Source organism: Vigna umbellata, chromosome 1, assembly GCF_029865625.1.
Source record: "Vigna umbellata cultivar VRB3 chromosome 1, Vumbellata_1.0, whole genome shotgun sequence".
Classification (NCBI taxonomy): domain Eukaryota; kingdom Viridiplantae; phylum Streptophyta; class Magnoliopsida; order Fabales; family Fabaceae; genus Vigna; species Vigna umbellata.
Genome location: NC_142165.1, coordinates 77425277 through 77450182, shown reverse-complemented (window position 1 = coordinate 77450182; position 24906 = coordinate 77425277). Strand labels below are relative to the sequence as shown.

The 24906-nt window shown below is 33.3% G+C and overlaps 3 protein-coding genes and 1 long non-coding RNA gene across 4 annotated transcripts; 1 reads left to right on the top strand and 3 right to left on the bottom strand.

The window, feature by feature from the left end:
- The first annotated feature begins 8347 nt into the window (after positions 1-8347).
- Positions 8348-8954, top strand: LOC148206446 (uncharacterized). Its single transcript, XM_088113575.1, has 2 exons — positions 8348-8573; positions 8658-8954. Exons 1-2 carry the CDS (start codon positions 8382-8384, stop codon positions 8862-8864), a joined length of 399 nt encoding a protein of 132 aa, XP_087969701.1. The 5' UTR covers positions 8348-8381; the 3' UTR covers positions 8865-8954.
- A 588-nt stretch (positions 8955-9542) lies between these two features.
- LOC148206445 (uncharacterized) lies at positions 9543-10395 on the bottom strand. Its single transcript, XM_088107875.1, has 3 exons — positions 10286-10395; positions 9959-10216; positions 9543-9888 (listed from the first exon to the last, which is right to left on the bottom strand). The coding sequence occupies exons 1-3, from the start codon at positions 10393-10395 to the stop codon at positions 9543-9545; spliced, it is 714 nt and encodes a 237-aa protein (XP_087964001.1).
- On the bottom strand, positions 10395-13557 carry LOC148206444 (uncharacterized). Its single transcript, XM_088107868.1, has 6 exons — positions 13455-13557; positions 12541-12706; positions 12222-12399; positions 11919-12179; positions 10588-11874; positions 10395-10508 (listed from the first exon to the last, which is right to left on the bottom strand). Exons 1-6 carry the CDS (start codon positions 13555-13557, stop codon positions 10395-10397), a joined length of 2109 nt encoding a protein of 702 aa, XP_087963994.1.
- Positions 13558-18805: 5248 nt separating this feature from the next.
- On the bottom strand, positions 18806-20898 carry LOC148206443 (uncharacterized). The gene is made up of 2 exons (XR_015786082.1): positions 20734-20898; positions 18806-19600 (listed from the first exon to the last, which is right to left on the bottom strand). It is a non-coding gene; the product is annotated as an uncharacterized LOC148206443 (long non-coding RNA).
- Between the last annotated feature and the right edge of the window lie 4008 nt (positions 20899-24906).

Below are 24906 nucleotides of genomic sequence, written 5' to 3'. Positions count from 1 at the left end.
AAATTCTTTCACTCATATACGTATAGGAATATTCAATCTTATCATCACATATGTAAATCTCATTTAGAAAGATTAAATTTTATAGTTGATTAATACTTATATTTTAATTAACATTAATTTTTAGATTGCATAAAATGAAAGTAATAATAACCACTCAAACATACACACATAAATACAAAATATAATCAACCAATTCTTTTATGAAATATATGAAACATTAATTATAGAGCTTTCAAAACAGGTAATTCGGTCCGACCCGACCCACCACGGGTTGGTCATTTAGTAAGCCAACTCAACCCGGCTCATTTATTAGCAACCCGAAAAAATTCGAACCCGACCCGACCCACCACGGGTTGGTGGGTTAAACGGGATGGCTCATTGACTCACTTAATTAACTTTTTTTTCACCCCCTCTTCTTCTTATATTCTTATAATGTTACTTTGATAGATCAAATTGAAACAATAATAATTAACCAATTGATATAAAAGAAAATGAAACAAAAGAAATATATTGTTATATATATTCTAAGCTATCAAGCATAAAATTTTGCCAATTTAGTTTAACGAGACATACATAACCGTTTGACCAAGAAACTACATATAGTCGTCGTTAACAAAAATATATAGCACAAGATAAAACTGTCATGCTTGTAGATAGGTCTAAAAACAAGATAAAACAAATTATATATTCCTGAATTATCCAATCTATAATATTATTCATCTATTAAATTGGAGTCCTGAATGGATAAATCCAAAGTCTTGAAGCATCTTCTTCTTTATCTCCATCTACAATATTATCCAATCTATAATCTTAGGGTTTATTTGCAGAGGAGAACTTTTGAAAAAACAGCAGTGCGAAAGGCTTTATTTCTAAGTAAAGGTTGTGCATTTTGGATAATTAATTTAATTAATTTGATTTCAATAAAAAAAATAGGATTTGAATAATTAATTTAATTAAAGAAAATAGGTGGGTTGGTGAGCCAACCCGACCCACCACGGGTTCAACCCGTGTGAGCCGGGTTCTTAGTGAACCGGGTCAAAATTGGCTCACATAAAAAAATTTGTATTTTTTTCCAATCTAACCCGGCTCAAACCCGTAGTGAGTCGGGCTCACGGGTTTCAACCCATTTTGATGGCACTAACTAATTAACATATATGTCCCAACAAATTATTAAAGACATAAAAATTTAAGATTCAATAAAATAACTATAAGGATTTTTCCCTCTTATTTTTACTTAAAAGAAATGTTAAAGACAATCTAAATTGGAGACAATACTTAATGATTATATTAAATCTAAAATAAGAAATCATCACTAATATACAATACAAATCTTCTGAAATTTCAAAACATAAAGACTTGAAGTATACATTTCTCAAAAAAAAAAATTTGTATTGTATACATCACTAATATACAATACAAATCGTAAACTTAAGTATTGTTTGATACTTAAAAAATTTAACACAATTAAATCACACTATTATATCTATTTAATTTTAAAATTTAAAGATTAAATTATATTAAACATAGATAAATTTTAATTTCATATGTAAAAATATATTTTACATTATAATAATAAGTTAGAGGATTGAAGCACCGACAAAAGAAAAAATAGAAGGTTGGATTGGATGTATTGACGTAACAGTGAAGGCAGATTTGAATTGTGGTTTCATGAATCTGCCATCCACTGCTCACAAAGTAGAAAAGACACCATTCTCTCACAATTCCTTCCATCCTTAAATCAAATATAAATATTTAAATAAGATATATATATATATATATATGAAAACTGTCAAAGGTCCCACTTTAATCATAAATAAATATCAATAGTTATAAAGTTTATCTTCCAAGAAGAAAAAAAGTTCTACATTGGAAAAAAGAACTTATTTTGATACTTATATTCTTTGGAAGTTATCTTAAAGGTTTTTTTTCCCAGCTTTGGTGTTTGAGAAAAAAAAAATGAAGAAAAATATAGTCTCTGCGTTAATGAATTTGTCAAAAGAAAATGAAATTCCAATTTTCGTTCATATAAAAAATATCTTTTTAATTATTATTTTAAGAAAACTATTAATTTAAAAATTAATTTGATGATTAAAATAATTAGTTATTAATTTGATAGATTAAAATAGAATTACTAATATTTAAAATAATTTTTATTATTAATAAAAAGTTATAATTAATCTGTGAAAAGGAGTTTTAATTAATTTCTAATATTATTTATCAATATTTTAGTTGTTTATTGTAACATCCCAAAAATACAACAATATACTATATGATAGAATAATTACAATTAATAATATTTCAGTTCAGTCTTATACTAAGAGAACATACGCACATGGCCAAACGGCCTTACAGAGAGAGTTGCTATATTTAAATAATACGTAAGTACGAGTTTGACCGAACGGTTTACAAAAAAATCAAGTACCGTACGGTCATACATACAAAGATGAGAAAGTGGCAAAAGACCGTCTCATTACAAAAACTACTCTACGGACCGAATGTCCTAAGGTTCGGTCTTAACTTCAACTTCGACCAAATTTTCTTCTTCCAGCGTATCTTCTAACAGCGCATTCGCTTCTGCTCACATCCACACGGATGACCATTGCAACGACAAGACGAGACAACACAAGAAAAACACAGGGTAAGCTTGTGTAATTTAATTCATACATACATATACATTTCAAACAATTCAACACAAGATAAATTTCATCACACGAATCATACAAAGCCTATCACTAGACTGACTGTCCGGACTGTATGAAATTTGTGTAGCTACAGACGTTCGTGCACCCGGGTGATGTAGTAACTGGGATGCTCTCAACAGCTGCCAGCCGAGGTTAGCCCTATCTGTTCAAAGTACCCCTAAGGACTAGGACCTCCTGTCGTTCCCACACATGACCTACCCTCCTCTACGTGAAGACGAGTACCCACGGAACATCAGGATGAACAGCCAACTTAGCATGCCCACAGTCATACATTACCAATTTCAATATTCAAGCATGAGTCGTTCCTCCCCGGAACGCTCGTCCAAAAACCACAACCTTTCCATATCTCATTTTCTTCATCTTTCTTTAATAATCAACTTACTTAATCATTTCACACAAAGACCCGTTCGGAGACAATTTATCGAATGTTCAACCCTGACTCAGAACGAGACTGAACAATTTGGAGCGAGACTGAGAGGCCTCCAATTCCAGAATGAATTTAGACCAAGAGGTTTACTATCGGTTTGAGAAAGAAACGAAGTACAATCTAATATCACTACCAATGAACATAACGAACGTAACTTGCAAAATGAGTCAATTAGATGAATTGACTCTTAAGAACGTTAGCCGAGCATCTAAAAAGAAAAACCATACTCAGCACTAAAGCTCCAGGCCGAAGCCAATAGACACAGACACTCCAAGAGATTCAAAGAATAATACGTAGAGGAATTCCCATGAATAAACCGAGCGTTTATGAGGACTTAGATTATTTGGATTTAGTATTAAGAAATACGAATGTCAGTTAAAGACTGAACACTATAGAGAGCGAACCTTAGTGGTTTGAACGAACGCTAGTATTAGAAAATTTTGTTTAAGGAGATAGAACGAGTGCCTGGTGTAAGACCAAACACTGGCTTAGGACAAACACACTTGGTATAAGACTAGGAGCTACTAATCTTATAGAAAAGAGGTTTGATAATTATGCTAAGTTACTATGGAAGTAGTATTTAAGAATAGCCAAGATATACAATCTTATATATATATATATATATATATATATATATATATATATATATATATATACATGCTTAAGCTTATAACAGAATATCAAGACAGAACTATGCTTGGCCGAACGCTCAAGAACAGTATTTCAAAGTGTAGACGCTCGACTTCAGGTAGGATTCTTCCCAAATGAAAGAATCCACTACTAACCAAATTCATTAGAAAACCGAACGGTCAAAGACCGTTCAGTAATGTACGTATACTTTCTTAGGGGAATTTCATACCAGGATCATTTATATTCCAACTCATTTCTTAACATATAGTTTCGCAACTTTAGACATTCATATCAGAATTAACTTTCATACTTCATACCATCCAAACATAGAAATTTCATATATTTCATGCCTCATAACATATCACATATTTTTTTCATATTAAATCAATTCAACGAACGTTCATGCAACACCCAATCATACAAATTAAATTAATAAGCTTCCCTTACCTCTAGTGTGAATGATCGTCCTAGAGACAGAAAACGCTTCGTCTGACTACAGATCTTTCTAACCTCAACGTTCAACGACTCTTCAAACCAGAATCAAACAACAGAACAAAAATGGTTCAAAATAAGGATATGAATTCATGCAACCAGAACTTGGTTTGCATGTGTCCTAGAACGATCGGTTAAGGATAAGAAGAACTTACCCGTTCAGAAATCAAAACTGATCGGTTCAAATTGAAGCTTGGGACGTCGGAAGTGCTTCTACGGTGCCTGAATGGAGATCGGAGTACAAAAATGGTGAGTTTCGGTAGAGAGAAGGAGAGCTTTTTAGAGAGAAGAAGGAGAAATGGAAGATCAGAGGTTGGAGAAGAAGGTGCATGCAGCGAGAGTGTGACGTAACTTTCAAAAAAACTCAGTTTTACTTAAAACGAACGTCCGCTCAGCTGTTGACACCTGCATTCCACTATCTGATTTTCGGATCCTCGTGCTTGACACCTGACGTTCGTGCAGAGGGTTTTGAGTGCGTTTTAATGATTCTGACAGGAGGGGTTTGAAGTGCGTTTAACGAGGTCTGACACTTATTATTATTAATTATAAATTAGTTTCTAATTAAAATTATAAACTAATTTAAACATTAATTATTTAATAAATAAAATTAGAAATCAATTTAAATTCTAATAAATAACAAACTAATTATAAATTTTAATTTATAATGAGACTATTTTAAATATTAGTAATTTTTAATTTATAAAATGATATCTAAATTAGTTAATATAGTTATTATTTATTATTATTTAAAATTCTCTTATTGTGATTATTTTTTTTATTTAATACTTTTCTTATTGTGACCCTCTTAAAGTTTTATTGTAGATTAATCCAATTCCACTTAAAGTAAGTAACATGAACGAGAAATATTCAAATTCCATATTGAATTCAATAAATTACATGAATAGAAAACTTATAAAAATTTTACATTTTAAATAAAATACTATTTTTTTCATATCTGAAGTTAAAAATAATAATAAGAGTAATTTATAAATTTATTCTATAAAATTTTGAACTAAAATAATTTCTTGAACCATTTTACGATTTATTTAAGAATTTAAATTTAATCAAATGTATTTCTTTTGATGATGAACATTTGTTATTATTATCACTTAAGTAACTAAAGATGAAAAGAAGTAAATAATTTAAGGGATCTAAATAAAATCTTAAAGTATTTAAAGAGTAGTTGTTTGGATTTTCAACTAATCTAACACTTTCATAACTACAACACTAATAATAAAAATAAACCCAATGTGTCTTATACGATCTTACCAATCACAAAAAGCAAAGTCCATTATAGAAAATTAGGGCATTTTAAGTTATTGATTAACGAGTCATTATAGTACAAAAGTAAAGCAGAATGGTTTTATCATAAGAAGTCAAATGTTAGGGTTAGAATAATAATAAAAAATTGTTAATGGCGTAATAAGAAACAGAAAGTTTATTTTTCCATTGCTTCTCCACGAAGGAGACATATGTGAAAGGAATTAAAAAAGTATAAAGGGATATTTTTTTTATTGGTTTTTGATTGAGTCAAAGCAAAAATTATGATACAATGTATTTGGAATAGATACATATAATAACTATTATTCATTCCATTCATCTATTGGAATATACCTACTTGGCCACTTTCCTTTATAAAGTTACCAATCAATGTTTTCAGAAAAAAGAAAATCTAGTTTTGATAAGTCTTAAAGATTTTTTTTTATATATATTATTTAATAAATTAAATATATTATATTTTGATCCCTTATTTTTATCTTGTATTAAATCTTTTGATTAATTACATATTCCACACTTTAATTATCATCACTTCTTATTTTATATATTTTACCGATCCATTAAAGATTAACAATTGCTGAAAACTTCTATGATGAGTTATAATGACATTTTTATAATTTAGACCACTTGTGATATTAAATTATGATTTCAATGTTATTATCAGCATGATATAATCATAAATCGTTATATATTAGAAAAACCTAGGAGTCTACATGCAGATATGGATTGAGGTTTGATTTAATTTCACATGTCAAACGAAATAATCTAGATGAAAATAGTTGGTTCAGTTTGAATGTAATAATAATTTTAAATAAAATAAATAGATGTAATATTTTTATTATTAAATTATTTTTTCTATCTACATTTGTGACATATTAAATAGTTTTTTATTCACTATTTTTTAGAAAACTAACAAATAAAAATATAACAAACTTTACAATCTACATATAGTTTATACTTATAAGAATCTTTATAATACAGCAACTTTATCAGTATATATAGATAAAAGAAGGAACTAGAAATACGTATTATTTATTAACACTTATATTGTGGGCTATGCATTTAATTTGAAGAAAAAATTATGGAATAAATAAAACAAATTAAGTCAAGAGTGTGTGTTTATAATATTTTTAATTCACAATAATTCGCGTAACCATTTATTATAATTTTGTGTTTGTAATTTGATTTTGCAATAACTTATTTTACTTCCAAAGTAACTAAGTTACCATAAGTTTAAATATGTGTACATTTTCTCATAATAAATTAATAGTTAATATATAGATTTTGTCAAAGACATTCTAAAATTGACTTTATGAGTATCTATCTTTTCTTTCTCTATATATCTATTTTGAGTTTTAAATTGTTGAAAAATATGGTGTGAAGTGAAGGGTTGCTATTTCTGGCAAAATGCACATGCTTGCATCCATATTCACATGCTGATGCAACATACCATGTGTACCAAATATATATTCTCTCTCTTCTTCTTCTTCCTTTCTGTTTTATGTCTGTCACCCTTCAAATATATATTTTCTTTTTAAAAATATTAGAATACCCTAAATGCTTTTTATAAATTTAAAAAAATATATATAATGTCCCACAGGTTTTGAAGTGTGACATAATTTAATTTGGGCCTATCGGTTTTGTTGGGCTACTACAAATTTACAATACTCAAACCTTTAGTTCATAGTTATGTGAAGGTATTGCTTTCTGCATTTCCACAATTACTAACCGTAATACCATAGTGATGTAAAAAGACTAAAACATCCTCTACTACTCACTGCAGTTGCTATAGATGTTACTACCGTTGCTTTCACGGTTACTTCCACCGTTACTGCCTTTGCAGAAAAAGAAGACGAGAGAAGAACGTTACAAAAGGAAAAAGAAATAATGAAAAAAAAAATCTGGAAAGCTTTTGAAAAGCTCTTTTTCAAAGACATTTGAGCTAGGAGTTTTCAGGAAAATTTAAAGTATTATATGCATTTCAAATTTTATTTTAGAAAATTTCATTAAAGGAAAACCTTTTCACAATGTAATTGTTTTTTTATGACCCAGAAATCTGATAATTTTGTACTTGATTCTAAAATCTTTGTCTAAATTGGATATACATGTGAATTGTTTTTTTACTATTTCAATATCATTTAATTATTTTTTATAAAATAATAATTTTTTTGAAAAAAACATAATATTATTAAATATTAATATGAAAAAGATGTATTCTTATTTTTCTAATATCAAATATTTATAAAAAAATTATAAATATACGCATTTTAAATTTATTAAAATATCTATTAAATTTGTAAAGTTAATAAAATAAAAATTGATAAAATTTAAAAATATTTTAAAAAATTACAAAAACAAAATAATTAATCAAATTTAAAAATATTTAAAATTTCTTTTTACTCTAATTTTTTTAAATTCTTATGAAATATTTTTTATACACTAATAAAAATTATAATTTATCACTTGAAAACATTAAAAAAAACAAAAATTAAACAAATAATAATTAAAATTTAACATAAATCTTTCGTCTTTTAAATTTTAGGTTTAATACCTCTTTTGGTCCCTAGAAGGGGGCCAAAGTTCAATGTGGTCCCACCTTTTTTTAGAAGTTCAATGTGATCCCACCTTTTGTAAAAAGTGTGCAATCAAGTCCTTTTTGCAAACGGCGTGAAGTTTTTAACGGAGCAGCTGACAGGGTGGACTGAGTATCATTACGTGGCTTTGTGTGGGTAAGACGTGGCAAAGAGAGGGTGATACGTGGCTGTGAGGGTAAATTTGGTAATATTAGTGAGGTTAGGAAATCAAAGTTAGGGTTTCAGGAGTTTTAGAGAAATTGCTAATTTGGGATACGAATGGCTTCTTCTGAAGGGTGTTCATCGTGTTCGAGAAGTTGGGGCAAAGGATCTTCTGGGTGGTCCCATGGTTGTGGTGTGAGAGGAGGTGGGATAATCCCTACTTGTTACTGTGGTGATGTTGCTGTAACCAAAGTGGCGAGAACTACGAAGAATGCTGGGAGAAATTTCTGGGGTTGTCCACGTTACAAGGTTTGAATTATACCCGTTTGAGTTAAAGTTTTTTTGAATTGATGATGCATTTGTTGATAGAATCCATAACTTGGTGAATAACAGGGTGGATCTGCAATTGGCAGCTCGTGTAACTTTTTCAAGTGGTGTGTTGAAGAGAAAGTTGATGAAAAAGATTGCACAATGGTGAGGAGGATAAGTCAGCTGGAAAAATCAGTGCAGGACTTGCAGAAAATGATGAAGATCTTAGTTGTAGCTTTGTGTGTGTGTATTGTGGTGTGCCTTGTTCAGGTTCTGTCTAGGTTCATTTAGTTAGATTGTAAGGTGTAAGATGAATTATGCAATTCAATGTATTACGTATTGACTATTTTAATGAGTAAATTTTAGTGATTAATGTTGAAATCAGTCCCCCTGATGTTTTAACAATGTTGAAATCAGTCCCCCTGATGTTTTAACAATGTTGAAATCAGTCCCCTGATGTTTTAAAAATGTTGAAATGAGTCCCCCATTTGCTTTAAAACTGTTCACCAAGGTCACCAAATAATGCATATGATGCTGAATATTGGCACATAAAACAAATACATAAAACAAATACATAAAACAAATACATAAAAGCAGTTTCATTCATTACGACACATAAAAGAAATACAGAAAATCAGTTCAGTAAGTACGTTAAGTATGTATTACACCACCATGTAAGAAATAGTACATATTACAGCACCACAAAATTTAAATATCTAATAACAATTCTTCTGACTTTGCATCTAAGTACGTTTTCTTCTGACTTTGCATTTTGTTGGCCGGGTGATTGGGGACTTGGAGGTGGCTGTGATGGTTCAGGGGTTGGTGAACTTGGAGGTGGCTGTGATGGTTGTGTTGTTTCTACTGGCTGGGGCTTTAAAGGGCAGTTACTCTTGTTGTGCCCCATGTTACGACAAAGACTACATTTTTTCTTATGGCCACCAACACGCATTTGAGTCTGATCTTTAGTTAGCTCCCATGCTTCCAACCTCTTTTTTTCTTTGGCCTCCCAGGCATCTTCCTGATCAGTGGTGGTAGTACATCATTGAAATTTGTCTTTTCCCATAGTAGGTGGCCATTGAGTGGAAAAATGATGGACGCATAGACCTCTTCATAGGTGGATCTTGTGAACACATTGGGGACAAAAGTCTGTGGATCAACGTTGGAGAAGTTCATTGCTGCAATTGCATGACAGCATGGAATGGCACTAATCATCCACTTTCTGCAGCTACACTCCTTTGTGTCCAGGTCCAGTGTGAACTTGTTCCCAACTGAAGAAGTATGCCTAACCTCAAAAATCTTTCGTGCAGACCAGCTGAAACAAATGAAGCACATCAACAATGTAGATAAATAACTTGTATATAAAATAAATGGAGTTATATTACCTTGGCACCCAATATCTTGACAGATTACATTCCTTCTCAAGTCTCTTCTTTATCTTTGGGCATATTGTGAACTCCATAGATGCCACCTTGGTTCTATTGGTGGCCCACCTTTTCATGAGATAAACTCTGATATCCTCCATCATGGTTATAATAGGTTTTCCTCTTGAATGAATAAGAACACTGTTGAAAGCTTCACTGATGTTGTTATCTAGTGTATCAGTCATTGCTTGACCTGTGAAGCGAGATCTTGACCAAAACCTGTTGCACACTCAAATGGGTTACAATGCATCAGGGACAGTAAATTGTATGTAATGGCTAATGGGTTACCTCGGGGGAATGGCTATGAGGTATTTATATGCTTCAATATTGACTTCTTTAATTTTCAGCATCTCTCTCTCCCAAGCCTGTGGATATGTGCTTGTGGCAGCTGTCCACATCAGGTTTTTAAAATTTGACCACCAAACCTTTTTCTAAAGTTTGCATACAGGTGCCTCATACAGAATCTTTGTTCTGCCCCAGGAAGAAGCTCTTGGATAGCTGGGACCAACCCCTGCACAAATAATTTTAGTCATAAAACAAGATCCTTTAACAAAGCATTAACTAAAATTGAATATAAGGTGTATATTTACCTTCTGCTGGTCTGACATCCACGTGCACCCCCCACATACTTCACTACCACCGAGGTCTTCAATTAATAATTGCAAGAACCATGTCCAGCTGTCTTTGTTCTCCACTTCTACTACTGCATAGGCAAGTGGTAGCATTTGATCGTTTGGGTCCCTACCAACAGCAGTGAGAAGCTCTCCCTTGTAATAACCTTTCAAAAAACATCCGTCTAAACATATTATGGGCCTACAACTTTTGAAGCTGTCTTTACAAGCTTTCAGACAAACATACATTCTTTGGAAGATTGTATCACCATTATGCGAGTCAACTTTAATCTGCACTGTTGAACCTGGGTTACACCTCAACAACTCATGTCCATAGTCGTATATCCTTTTATACTGTTCTTTGAAATCTCCTTCAAGCTGTCTTGTGGCAATTAACTTTGCCCTTCGTGCCTTGGATATTGACACATTTGTATTCCATTTTCTTAATGCTTTAGTACGAATATCATTCACCTTTAAGTTAGGATTGTCAACTAAAGACCTATCTATTTCTTCACTCAACCACTGAGCATTCATTAGTTTGATGTTAAGTTGCCTACTACAACCGTGAGTATCAATTATCTTCCTTAATTGCCAAATTTTGCGTGATGGCAAGTACCCACAATAAGCTACCCATGGGCACTTCCCTTGGCCACCCATGCAGCGCACCCTCACCCTACGCTTATCATTCTTCACAAATTTTAGATCCCTCCCAGCATGAACAGCATACCTTCTAATAGCATCCTTAAACTCTTCCTTCCCACTGAAAATGGTGCCCACTTCCCACTTGTAATCTGCCATGGACTTCTGTTTTGTATATTTTGAGAAACCACCCATACATAATCTATCCTCGTTGTAATCCTCCTCACTTGAACTGTTTTCAGGAGTTACAAGCATATCAGACTCCCAATCATCATCTGACAAACCCCTGCATTGTTGTTGGGTTTCTTCATCATTGTCTGCATCCACATACTCATCACCACTGAGATCATCCATTCCAGGTTCATCATCACTGTCCCCTCCATCCTCAATGTTTTCTTCCAATTCTTGTTCACTATGAACCTCCCCTCCATCCTCAATGTCTGCTTCCAATTCTTGTTCACTATGAACCTCCCCTCCATCCTCAATGTCTGCTTCCAATTCTTGTGCAGTATGAACCTCCCCTCCATCCTCAATGTCAACTTCCACCTCTTGTTCAGTACGAACCTCCCCTCCCTCCTCAATGTCCACTTCCAATTCTTCTTCACTTTCAACCTCCCTTCCATCTCCCTTCCATCCTCAATGTGCACTTCCACTAATCCCTCATTCTCAACCTCAACATCTTCTGCATCCTCCTTGTCTTCCTCCCAGACATTTTCATTCTCACCATCCTCATTGTCACCCTCAACATGTGCTTCTCCTCCAACGTCACTACCCTCACCACTGTCTGCTGGACCTTCACATACGTACAAAATCTCATTGTCATCATTTTCTACAATAGCTGGTTCGTCCACCCCATGCACAACATACAGGTTCACTTTCCCCAAATAATTAGCCACCTTCATCATGTTCATGGCTCCTTTATCATCATCAAGCTTATGTAAAACATGTTGGATATTGTAATATAATTCTTTTACTTCCATGTAACCCAGATCTTTAAGTGAACCTAATACTCCAAAATAACACCATTTATCGGGATCTACGTCCCAATAAACTATCTCCCCACCCATATACTTAAAGGGGACTTCTTTGATCAAGGTCCCACCGTGATGGACCACAACCTGAAACATGTCATCACCCATCCCTACCCCAACCCTGCAAATGCAAACGGGGACCACTAATTTAAGTTAAACTAATATCTATGGGACCACTATGAACCATCAAAACAAGACAACTTTTCACCCCTACTTAATCCCCCTATAAAGCGACAACAGTGATAACATATACAACAAATACATATCATAAACCCTAACCTGATTTGCGGTTTCCAATTTGAGCTTCAGATTTGTGGTCTCCAATTCGCGCTTGAGATCCTGAATGTGCACTTCGTCCACGATGATCAATCCCAAATTAGCAATTTCTCTAAAACTCCTGAACCCTAATTTCTGATTTCCTAACCTCACTAATATTACCAAATTCACCCTCTCACAGCCACGTATCACCCTCTCTTTGCCACGTCTTACCCACACAAAGCCACGTAATGATACTCAGTCCACCCTGTCAGCTGCTCCGTTAAAAACTTCACGCCGTTTGCAAAAAGGACTTGATTGCACACTTTTTACAAAAGGTGGGATCACATTGAACTTCTAAAAAAAGGTGGGACCACATTGAACTTTGGCCCCCTTTCTAGGGACCAAAAGAGGTATTAAACCTTTAATTTATATGTAAATAATATAAGATTTTAATTTATAATTGTATTTTTATATGAATATTTTCTTTTCATTATTTTAGGAACTCTATGAATAATACCTTACAGGGGAGAATTCAAGCTAATTTTTATCTTAAGTAATTCAAATGAACTATATTTGTAGAACATTTTATAGTTTCAAACTGGTTTCTAACTTATCAAGATAATTCTACTTATAATATATGTAGAACATTTTATTTGCAACCTCTTTGCAACAATAGATAAATATACACTTTGAAACTAAGCCAAATACACTTTGACCATGTGGTTGTTGCTATTGAAGAGACCCGTGATTTGGAGAAATTAAAAATTGAGAAATAGCAGCACTCATTAGAAGCACATGAGTATCGCATCAATGAACACAAGCAATGCCAAGAACAAGAACTGTAGGCCCAGTCTCAGAATAAGGGCAAAAGAGGGTTCAAGAAAGGTAATAAAGGAAACATTAAGCATAAAGACTCACCGGAACAAAAGGCAATAATCAAAAGTCTTGCACAAATACTGATGGTGGATGGAAATTTGATAAGAAGAAAGTTAAGTACTACAACTACCAGAAGTTTGGCCATTATGCCAAAGAGTGTTGGAAGAGAGAAGGAGCAAAGAATAAACCAAAGAAGATGGCTAATCTGGCCCAAGAGGATGTGTCAAATTTTGAAGTTGTAATGTTGATGGCTAGCACATAGGGAAGATCAACCAGAAAATGCAGTCTGGTATCTGGATTCTGGCTACTCACCCATATGACTGGTGGAAGGAATGGTTTGTGAAGATGAAGGAGGCTATGTGGGGAAAAATTAGATTTGCTGATGATAAGAGTCTAACTGCAGAGGGTTCTGGCAGGATGGTCTTGAGAGATGGTGATGGGAGAGAAGTAGTGATTGAAGAAGTACTATATGTCCCAGGCCTAAAGACCAATCTGCTTAGTTTGGGCCAACTGTTGTAGAAAGCATATGTGATGAAAATGGAGAATAATTGTCTCAGCATTTTTTATCAAACCAAGAGGCTCATTGTCCAGGCTCAACTATTGAAGAACAATACAGTACATTTAGGATCATGATGAATGCAGTTAAACACCAATGTTTTCCTGCATTAGAAAACAGTGCAAAATGATTGTGGCCTCTTAGATTTGGACATCTAAATTTCATAGATCTATCATAGTTAAACCAAAAGAATATGGTGAATGACTTACCTGCGGTTAGCATACCAGAAATAGTGTGCAAAGAGTGCATTCAGTGGAAGCAGACCACGGGTAGTTTTCAGAAATTTTTACCCCAAAAGACAACAAAGAAATTAGAGGTGATATATTCATATGTGTGTGGTCCAATTCAGACAGAAACACCTGGGGGCAGTAGGTATTTTCTGTTTTTTATTGATGACTGGACCAAGAAGAGTTGAAGTTATTTGATCAGGAGAAAATGTGAGGTGTCGCAGGTATTTCAAAAGTTTAAATGTCTATTAGAAAGGCAAAGTGGGAAGAAGATTAAGGGTCTTCGGACATATGGAGGAGGAGAGTATATGTCAACTGATTTTAAAGTTCTTTGTGAAAATGAGGGTATAGTGCATGAAGTTACTCCACCCTATACACCACAACACAATGTGACAATAGAAAGGAAGAACATAACCATATTGAATATGGTTAGGTGTATGCTGAAAAGTAAAAGGATGTCAAACTTTTTATGGGGAGAGGCTAGGTTGACAGCCACCTATATCCTAAACCTATCTCCAACAAAGAGGCCGAAAGGTATCACACCTGAAGAAGCATGGTCTAATGTTAAACATTTGAAGATATTTGGTTTTATATGTTATAAACATGTGTCAGACCAATTGAAAAAGAAATTAGATGATAAAGGGGTGCCTCTAATCTTGGTTGGATATAATTCTACTAGAGGATATAAGTTGTATGATCCTAAATCTGGAGCAGCTTCTATTAGTAGGGATGTAATAGTTGATGAAGCTGAATTTTGGCAGTAGGAATCAATAGAGCAGGGAGCATCAACCATTGTTTTGGAAGATGAAACTGCAGTAGTTGATTCAGATGTTTGTAGCAAAGATGACAGTGTTATAAGGTCATCAAGAATAACCTAGTTGCCAGCATATTTGAGAGATTATGAGGTGTTTTATGATGCTACAATCACATCAGAAGGTAATTTTGTTCACTATGCTCTAATAGCAGAAGCTGAACCTAATGAATTTGACTAGGCTGTTAATGATCCTACGGTTTATAGGAAAATGTTGAAAGCCTAAGGTACCTATGTAACACTAGACCTGATCTAAGATATAGTGTGGGAGTAATAAGTAGGTGCATGCAGAACCCAAGGATTTCACATTTAAATGCATCTCATGGGAGGAGTAAGCACATTAAGACCATATTCCACTACATCAAAGAACAGGTCAGTAGGGGAAAGCTAGAGGTGATACACTACAGATCCAAAGATCAACTAACAGACATACTCACCAAAGCTCTTAAAGGAGAGCGTTTTCTAACCCTAAGAAAGTTAATCGGTGTTGAGAAAGCTGACACCTAGGATTTTCGTCGATGAAAGGAGACTTGCTCGAAGAAGGGGTTTTCCCGATTTCAATAGGTGAAAAATGTTTGTGTGCTTGAAGGAAGGGTTTTTTCCCGATTTCAATCGGTGAAAAACGTTCAGTTCATCGGAGGAGGAAGTTTTACCAATTCAATTGGTGAAAGGAGATGTTTTTTTTCTAAAGAAGGGAATTTCGATTTTGTTAGGGTTTTTGTTTAGGAAGGAGTATTATGTTGTAAACAAAAACCAAATTTCAGTTACATTGTTTCATCTATAAAAGATGTAATACATTCAGAAATGATATACAGAAAAAATCATTTGAGCATACCTTGTGTGTGAGCCTTGAACCTTCTCTTCATCCCGTTCTTCGTCTCTATCTTTGCTCTCTACCTTCTCTCTACTCTCTCTCTGGTGATTTTTCCGCTTTCTCTCTCAAAACTTCTTCACCTAATTTAATTTTCTATGTTTTTCTTTTTTCAATCTCTATATTATCGCAGTTAGAATATATATTTTCAAATACTTATCAAACATTTTCTCATTATTTATATACTTTTGCTTCTCTTTTAATTTTTCTCTCTATTCAAATGTGGATTCTTATATAATTTATATCCAAATAATTATTATTGAGAGAAAACTCAATTTTGTATTAGAATTATATAATATATATATATATATATATATATATATCATCACATTAATTCTAATGATTGTTCTCCACTAATATTCTCATTAATTTTTATTTTATGAATCATTACTTTCCATATTTAATTAAAAAAATTAAAATTAGAAAAAAAAAACTAAAAACAAATTACATTGACCCTTCCAAATTATATTATTTTATAAGTTTTCACAAAGTTTAAATAACATTAAAAAATAAGTACATAAGATAACGTTATGTTGTGAATATTTATGGTTTTGGTAATAATATTATAATTATAGAGTAATATCATATTTTTTTGTGTATTTAATATATATTTAGTATAAAATAGGTTATATAAATCAATAAGATTAAAACTTTAGAGAAAGTTTAACCAAATATTAAATTCATGCATAAAAAACTTACAATCATAGTAGACATAATTTTAAAAGTGGAGTGTACTCAATTTACATCATAGACATACATAAAAATTATATTTAAATTACAAAAAGTCTCAGTTGCATATATGAAGATTATACACAATTTTTATAAGAGCTAAAGACATGTTACTCAGAGTCCATAAAACTTGGTATAAAATGTAAGTAAAAATGAACCAAACGAAAGTTGCACATGGAAAACAAAAGATACATTTGTATATGCAAGAACATCTACAAGCCATGCAAGTTGAATCATGCATCTTAGATGATCTTGACACAATAAACCTACTTTATGAGTTTGTATATTGGTGTTGGCTGAAATATAGAATGTGATGCAGAAATTTATATGCTAAACATGTTGGGGATAATAAAAATTAGGTTTAATCCTTTACTACATCCCTATTTATGTACGAATTTCTCAATTGGGTCCTTCGTTTTTTAAAGTGTATCAAAATGGTCCCTAATTTTGAAAATTGATATCAATTGAGTCCTTTCCGTTAAGTTGGCTGGACGGCGTTAAAAAAATTGATGAGTGGGATGCTGAGATGACGAACGAGCGCTCGTCCACCAGCGAACGAACGCTCGTCCATCAGCGAACGAACGCTCGTCGACCACCGAACGAACGGTCGTCCAGTGTGGAACGAACGGTTGTCCAGCAGTAAGAGGTCGACGTAGCGTTCGTTCTCTGGTGGACGAGCGTTCGTTCGCTGCTGGACGAGCGTTCGTTCGCTGGTGGACGAGCGCTCGTTTGTCATCTCAGCATCCACTCATCAATTTTTTTAACGCCGTCCAGCCAACTTAACGGAAAGGACTCAATTGATATCAATTTTCAAAATTAGGGACCATTTTGATACACTTTAAAAAACGAGGACCCAATTGAGAAATTCGTACATAAATAGGGATGTAGTAAAGGATTAAACCTAAAAATTAAGTTTAAATATTCTTTTGATATTTGATTTTATAGAAAAGTATAAAGTTATCCTTTAGTTTTTTTTAATTTCAATTTGTTCGTAACTTTTTTAGAAGTCATCCAATTTAGTAATTTTTGTTAGTATTGTAAAAATGGTGTTAAATTCATTCCTACGTGTCAATTTGTGTTTCTAATTTTTTTCACGTGTTACTTCACGTGTCATTACTTTTTTTTCATCTTGTTTTTGTTGCTCAATTTATGTTTCATTTCATATTGATTTAATAATCACATTAAAACTCTAACTAAGGCGATTTGAAATAAATTTATATAGATTTTCAAGTTAGTTTAAAATATTTTTAGAAATATTTAATAAAAATGTCAATTTTAATAAAAATAATATCATAAGATTTATGTCAAAAATAAATTTTGTCTAAGTTTGAAAAGGACTATAATGTTCTATTCTCTAAAAAATTGATACTAAATTAAATAAATAAACAAACATAAAGACTAAATTGAGACTCTACATGGTGACACACATTATTACTTGTCAATGTCACATTGATAGTGTTGTCACACAACTTTGAAGTGACTACATGAAAAAAAAAGTTCCAAAAAAATTAAAAAAAAAAGAACTAAAAAAATTATAAAAAATCATAAATCAACACATGATATTGTTTGCACAATGCTAACGAAAATCATTAAATTAAATCACTTTTAAAAGATAAAAATCAAATTGAAATGAAAAAAAAAACTAAAGAACCAACTTCACACTTTTTGACAAAAACAAAAACTAAATGAATAATTATACCTAAAAATTATTAATGGAAAATCAAACATGTTTTGAAAAGCACTAATATAACGACAAAAAAGCACACAAGCTATTCCAATCCTTTCTATAAAACATTTACAGATAAAAGTAAAGTCATGAAAACAATGAGAATGATTTGTATATGAAATACATGAAATGGTGTGCAAAGACACTACAAAAAAACCCAATTTTACCAGGGGTTTTTTTTTCACGTTACCAGGGGTTTTAACCCCTTCTAAATACGTTTCCCGCGGTTGCGAAAACCACTGGGAAAACAGCGTCACAAGTACCGACGGTTTTTTGAAAACCGCTGCAATTTTCGGGGGTTTTCAAAACCGCTGGTACTAGCAGGGGTTTTCACCAAAACCGCCGGTAATTATCGGGGGTTTTCCAAAACCACCGGTAATTACCGGAGGTTTTTCAAAACCGCCGGAAAATCAATTTTTTTTTTAAAAAAATAAAATTATTGCCATGATCATTTGACATTCACAACTGCAAGGGATCTTAAATATGAGATATTTGTTATACAATATCAAGCATAAACTGATGAGTTGAAGCTTACTAATTTAACAAAAATGGTGATCTAATTTGGATGAAAATCGTTGAGGCAAAAAGAAAAACATTTATTTATCACCAGCTCTTTACAACCGAATGGAATATGGAACATTATAGATAGATGCTAAAGCTCTTAATCTTGAAATTTTAACAAATGTTTTTGAACCTTCAATAAGCGTACTTGTCCTTCTCAACCAGTACAACACTTGAGATGTCATCAGGAGCTTTTCCTGATCTCCTAAGCAACAATTTACCTGCTTCACTCTAAAGAGCTTAATACCTAATTGTCCTAACAATCATAAAAAAACCGTAAACAAACGAAATTACTGATCAACTTCTTTTTCCCTCTGAATTCTTAACCAGGGTAAGAAACAACTTTACTATACAATTACAAGTTTCAAGAGAAGGAACAATTTGTCAAGTATATATAACAATTTGATGATTAGATCATGAATAAAATATTGCAGCTCAGTCATAATCTAATCATATTCTTTCTTCAACAAAAGCTAAAGGTCTTCTGAAACAGCTAGTAAACCAGCTAAGCTTTCAATGAAAGTAAGAACTCAGTCAAATGTGAAGACATTAGCTGCTGCAACCCCTCTGTCGGACCAATTGGATGCTGCAGCAGCTCTATTGTCATGGACACCAAGCTGAAGAGAAAAAGGAAAGACAAACCATTTGGTTCCAACTCAAGATCAACCTCAGGAATTAAGCACATCGTAAGTGCGTCCTTGAAATCTCTAGATTATCATAAAGGTAAAAGATTAGTAATCTTTATAAACTCCTAGCACTTCTTTAATAAGTAGCTGTTAACAAAAGTACAGGATTGGGGCAACTGTGTAGCTAAAATTTTTTTGTATAACCATTAGAGGTTGTAAGTGATTTGAAACTTGCATATTTAGTCTTTAGAAAAATGATCTTATCATGGACCTCAGAGAGAATTAACTTGATATATCTCTTACATTACATCTCAAAATATTATATATATATATATATATATATATATATATATATATATATATATATATATATATACTTTTTCACACGCGGTTCCCAAAATTTTATTAATCTCTTTACAAGCCTTTCATCTTTCCAATCAACTTCTATTTCAATCTTGTTAAACTTTTTGAAGATTTTAAGTAGGAAAAGTTGTCATAACTATGATCCAACTGAGACAAGTTCATTTTTTAAAGCCTACTAAAACAATTGTTATAAATATGGTGCCGATGGTGTGTATTCTACATGAAGGAGAGCAAATTGGAAACAGACCACAACAACCAAAGTACATGAATAAACTCCACTTCCGAATAACAACCAATGATCCTGAAGAAACATACTTTATGCAAATTCTTTATCTTGAAAGAAAAGATTATAAAATATGTTAGGAGAATGTGAAAGAAACAAGTACCTTCTTTTGCATAATGGAGGAACATACTCTATCAGACAAAAAAAAACCTCAGAAAAGAAATAACATTCTGCATATAACTTCATAATCTATTTAATTAAAGCGAAATAAAAAATGCTTTATGCCAAATAGCCAAATTAACAAAACAGGTCATAGTGAAGCTCTAATAGGAAAATTGAAAGTGCATATAAAGCAAGAGAAAGGTAGAACAAACGAACGAGATTCATAAACTTCAAAACAGTGAAAGCTTTAATATAGAAAATCTTTGCATCCAACCCTATTTTCTATCCACATTTGTAAAACTAATTTCGCAAAATTCTAATAGGGATTAGGTTCCCTAATTTCGCAAAATTCTAATAGGGATTAGGTTCCCTAATTTCTAGGGTTTTCAGAATAGTGTAACGAAATGGAAAATGGAGTTCAAACGAGAAGCGAAGCAATTAGGGAATCCAGAAAAAGAGAACTTACCGGTGAAGCGAAGGATAGTGTCGCACACTCCCTGAGGAATCGTGAAAAAGGAATGCAAGTCGAGAACTGCAGTGGAGAGGAGACGGTGGTGAACTGTGAACACATGCAAGATGGAAACTGGACAACTAGGTTAGAGAAACTGTGAGGACAATGAATAAGAAAATGAAAAATGAAGAAGAAGGAAGAAAGTGAGGTAATAAGAAAGATTCGAAGATTTATTAAAAAATAATTGAAAACTTAACTACGGTTTGGAGGAAAACCGCTAGAGGTACCTGAAGTTTTCAAAACCCCGGAAATTTAACCCTACTATAATATAGTATTTTTGTAGTGAGAGATTCATAAGCTTCTAGGGCTTATTTAAAAGATAGTTTAGTGTACGACTTAGAAAAAGTTGTATTTGTAAACCCTCTACCTTTGTAAGGTTAGTTTCTAGCGTAAGGATTACTTATAGATTATATATCCTTTCTTTGAGACTTTCTTTGTAAACATAAAACAATTTGTTGCATAACTTAAAGTAACTTTTTTGTATTCGAAATAGTTTGAGTGTAAATTTATGTTCTCTTTCTATATTAAAATAAGCCCAAACTAAAGAAAAGCTGAGGCCCAATATTCTCTGGCCCAGAAACGTAAAACATCACTTTTGCTAGAAGCTTCCTTGGTCAGAACACACATGAGTCTGAGAATGGATGTGCACGAGAGAAAAGAAAGAACGAAGGCTCTCTGAGGCGATTCACAACCGGAGGTGACAACGAAGCTCGTTCCAATGGTTGTCCGGTGGAAAAGAAGGAGAAGATTAAAGAGGAAGAGAAGAAAAGCTTGTAATTGGAGGTAAGTAAAAGAATGTTTCTTGTATTTTGTAATATATGAATGTGTTGTCTTCTTCTCTCTAAACAAAGTGCTGGAATCCCTATTTATATAGGGTTCCAGTGAATCAGAAAAATGGATTAGTTACAATCCATAACAGAAACATAAAAAACCTAAAACTAAAAACCCTAAAACATTTAATGTTGCTTTTAGGAGCAATAACTACGAAACAGAAACATTAATAGCCTCCCTTCAAGCTGGATGGTGAATATTCACTAATCCAAGCTTGGGGATGATGGATTTGAAGTGAGTGCGGTGAGGAAATTTGGTGAAAACATCGGCAAGTTGTTCCTCCGATCTAATGGGAAGAAGTCGTAGAAATTTGGCTTGAACTTTTTCACATACTACGTGACAATCCAACTCGATATGCTTGGTCCGCTCGTGAAAGCTTTGATTGTGAGCAATATGCCTTGCAGAGTTGTTGTCACAGTAGAGAACGCCAATAGCAGTGGGTTGAATATGGAGATCTTCAAGAAGGTAGTGAAGCCATTGCATTTCACAAACAGTGGCAGCTAGGGCACGATACTCTGCTTCAGTAGAGGACCTTGAAACAGTGCTTTGTTTCTTCGACCTCCATGAAACTAGAGAGGTTCCTAAGAAAATACAATAACCAGTAGTGGATCTCCTCGTGTTAGGACAAGTGGCCCAGTCCGAGTCACTGAATCCTTTGATCTGTATGTCAGAGTCAGCAGCAAAGAAAAGTCCTTCAGAAGGGCTGGACTTGACATATCTAATGATATGTTGTAAGGCTTGATAATGATAGTTAGTAGGCTCCTGCATAAACTGGCTTAAAAGATTAACAGTGAAACATAAATCAGGTCTAGTATTAGTGAGATAAAAAAGTTTCCCTATTAGTCTGTGATAAACACTGGGGTCATTGATGACAAATTTATGAACACAGAAAAACGGCGCCACAAACTTGTTTAACAATCGGCAAGTGTGACCGAATCGTATCAAGTAATAAAACTAGGTAAGACCAAGTATCGTTTTCCCAAAGGACTCACGGCCTAGTTTAGCTATGTGATTTGTTGATTATTTAAGACTTAAGAACAAATTGATTATAGGTTTTAATGCAAAAGACAATAACTAAACATGTATGCATGAATTTGATCAATGCTAAGGAATAAAACAAACACTTCAATGAATTATATGAATGAGTATGTTGTTGGGGTTATCAATTTTATCTTATCCATTCTCATATATTTTCAGGAATTCATCATTCTTATCATCAATGCTAATGCCACTCTCTAAATTACCTTGCAAGAAGGCCTATCCCTAATTACGAGTTCATACAATTCCTAGCATTCCTAGTAATTAGTTCTTAAAGTTCAGGAGCTTAAAGGCACCAATATGCTATTGCGAGAAATTCCCCGGATCTAGACTTCCCCGTACGTTCTCGTATCGACAAAATCAATAATCATGGCAATGAATGAGTTAAACAAAGCAAGCAATAAGCAAAGAGGAAAAACCCTAGCTAAAGATGAAAGAAAGCATATATCTTAATTTAAGACATTAAAGCAAATTCCATATATGAGAGTTTCACAAGACTACATTGATTCCTAACAACAATACAAGGTTTAGTTCACCATATTCACGGTGAAACTAGATGAACAATAATGAAAGAATGAAAGATAGAACCCTAGAAAGAGGAGGAGGTAGCCTGAGCATCCAAGATCTTCCTTCAAGGGGTGGAAAAGAGAGTGTTTGCTTCGTCTCTGCCAAAGATACAATGATGGACGAACGCCCGAGGAGAGGCCGACGAAGGCGCGACGCGGACTCCTCGAAGCTTCCTCCAGAGAGATGACGCAGCGGAAAAAACAAAAACTCGAAGAAGAACAAGAACTAGAGGGTTAAATTCGATAGAAACCCTAGAAATGGAAGGAAACCTAATACTAACCGATTAATCAGTTCAAAATGAAGATTGAATGGTGGAAAAGGTTTGGAACGAATCAAGAGTGATTTTAATCGGCTAAAATCAGAGAAAATGATGAAAGATGAAGAAACCCTAACCAAAGGTGCAGATGATTCGGTGACAGTGGAATAAGGATGAAGAAACTGGTGAATCTGAGACTTACTGAAGCAAAGAAATGGATCTGTGATGAAGAATGGTTGGTGATGATGAAGAACATTCTCGAGAGAGAAACGTGAATGAAAAAATAAGTGAAGAGTGATGTGCTGATGAGGATACGAAAGAGGACGCGTGGCTGCTGAAGGTGTAGGCAGTTTGGAGTGCTGATGTGAGGTAGCAGCGAAGAATAGTAGCGAGGAAACGAGAGAAATAAATGGAGCACAGTGGAATTCAAAGAAAATGAGAATGAAGGTAGTGTGCAAGGAAGGTGGCTAGAGGGAGTCTTTGGACTCTCTAACCTGACTTTCAAGAGAGAATTGTTTCTATTTCAGAAAACTTAATTCTCATTAATCTCAAAAGTACTAATACAAGAGAGGAGTTGGGTATTTATAGTAACCCATGCTCCTTAAGAACTAAGCTAGGAAAGGTAAAAATACAAAAGGAAGACTAAGTCAAGTAGGATTCCATCATGCCATCCCTCTTAAGAAAAGATTTGTCCTCAAATCTGGCAATCGCCTTATGAAGAAACTCCACACAATCTTTGGGAGCATGGCCATCTTGGAGTGGCCTTATTCTTTTAGATCTAGTTTTCTTCCTCATGGATCAAACACGAATCTGCAATACACATCCAATATATCTTCGGTTAATATTAATCCAAGAAAGAATTTTTCTTTAAAAACAAGAGAATAAGAACTTCTAATACTTTGATTTGTAATCTTTGAAAATTTTAGAAGTCCAAATTCAATTTTATCTTGAGTTAATTGTTTTTTTAAAGATAACAATAACTCAAGATTTGAATTGTCATATTTTGAAAATGTTTTCATAGAGAATATAATGACAATTGGTTTGAAAGAGAAGTCAAAAATTGAAAAGTAATCAATTATTGAAAAAGAAGTAAAGATTTGGAAACCTTCCCTTTTAGGTTCCATGGTCTTTGAAAGAATAGGATTTGTCATTAGTAACAATTTCTCCTTTTCTTTCTTCTCTCTTTCTTGCCTTTCTCTCTTTTCTTCTCTTCTTAATTCCTCTCTTCTTTTCTCTTCTCTTTTCTCGTTTTCTTCTCTCTCTCTTCTCTTCTTCTTTCCTTTCTTTCCTTTTCTTTTCTCTCAATCTCTCTTTTTCTTTTCTTATCCTTGATCTCTTTAAGTCTTGCCCCAAATTCTAATTCTCTCCGAAGAAACTGATGGACAAATTTATGAACACCAAATTATGATGTCACAAACTTGTTTTCAATCGGCAAG

Coding starts and splice junctions, on each gene's coding strand:
- LOC148206446 (XM_088113575.1), top strand. CDS start 8,382: ATGGCTTCTTCTGAAGGGTGTTCATCGTGTTCGAGAAGTTGGGGCAAA. Junction 8,574..8,657: donor GGGGTTGTCCACGTTACAAG/GTTTGAATTATA, acceptor GGTGAATAACAG/GGTGGATCTGCAATTGGCAG.
- LOC148206445 (XM_088107875.1), bottom strand. CDS start 10,395: ATGTGGACAGCTGCCACAAGCACATATCCACAGGCTTGGGAGAGAGAG. Junction 10,217..10,285: donor CTCATAGCCATTCCCCCGAG/GTAACCCATTAG, acceptor AGTGTGCAACAG/GTTTTGGTCAAGATCTCGCT. Junction 9,889..9,958: donor TCAAGATATTGGGTGCCAAG/GTAATATAACTC, acceptor CATTTGTTTCAG/CTGGTCTGCACGAAAGATTT.
- LOC148206444 (XM_088107868.1), bottom strand. CDS start 13,557: ATGGCCAAACTTCTGGTAGTTGTAGTACTTAACTTTCTTCTTATCAAA. Junction 12,707..13,454: donor GATTATTGCCTTTTGTTCCG/GTGAGTCTTTAT, acceptor TGGTAATATTAG/TGAGGTTAGGAAATCAGAAA. Junction 12,180..12,221: donor AAGATCTGGGTTACATGGAA/GTAAAAGAATTA, acceptor GTTTTACATAAG/CTTGATGATGATAAAGGAGC.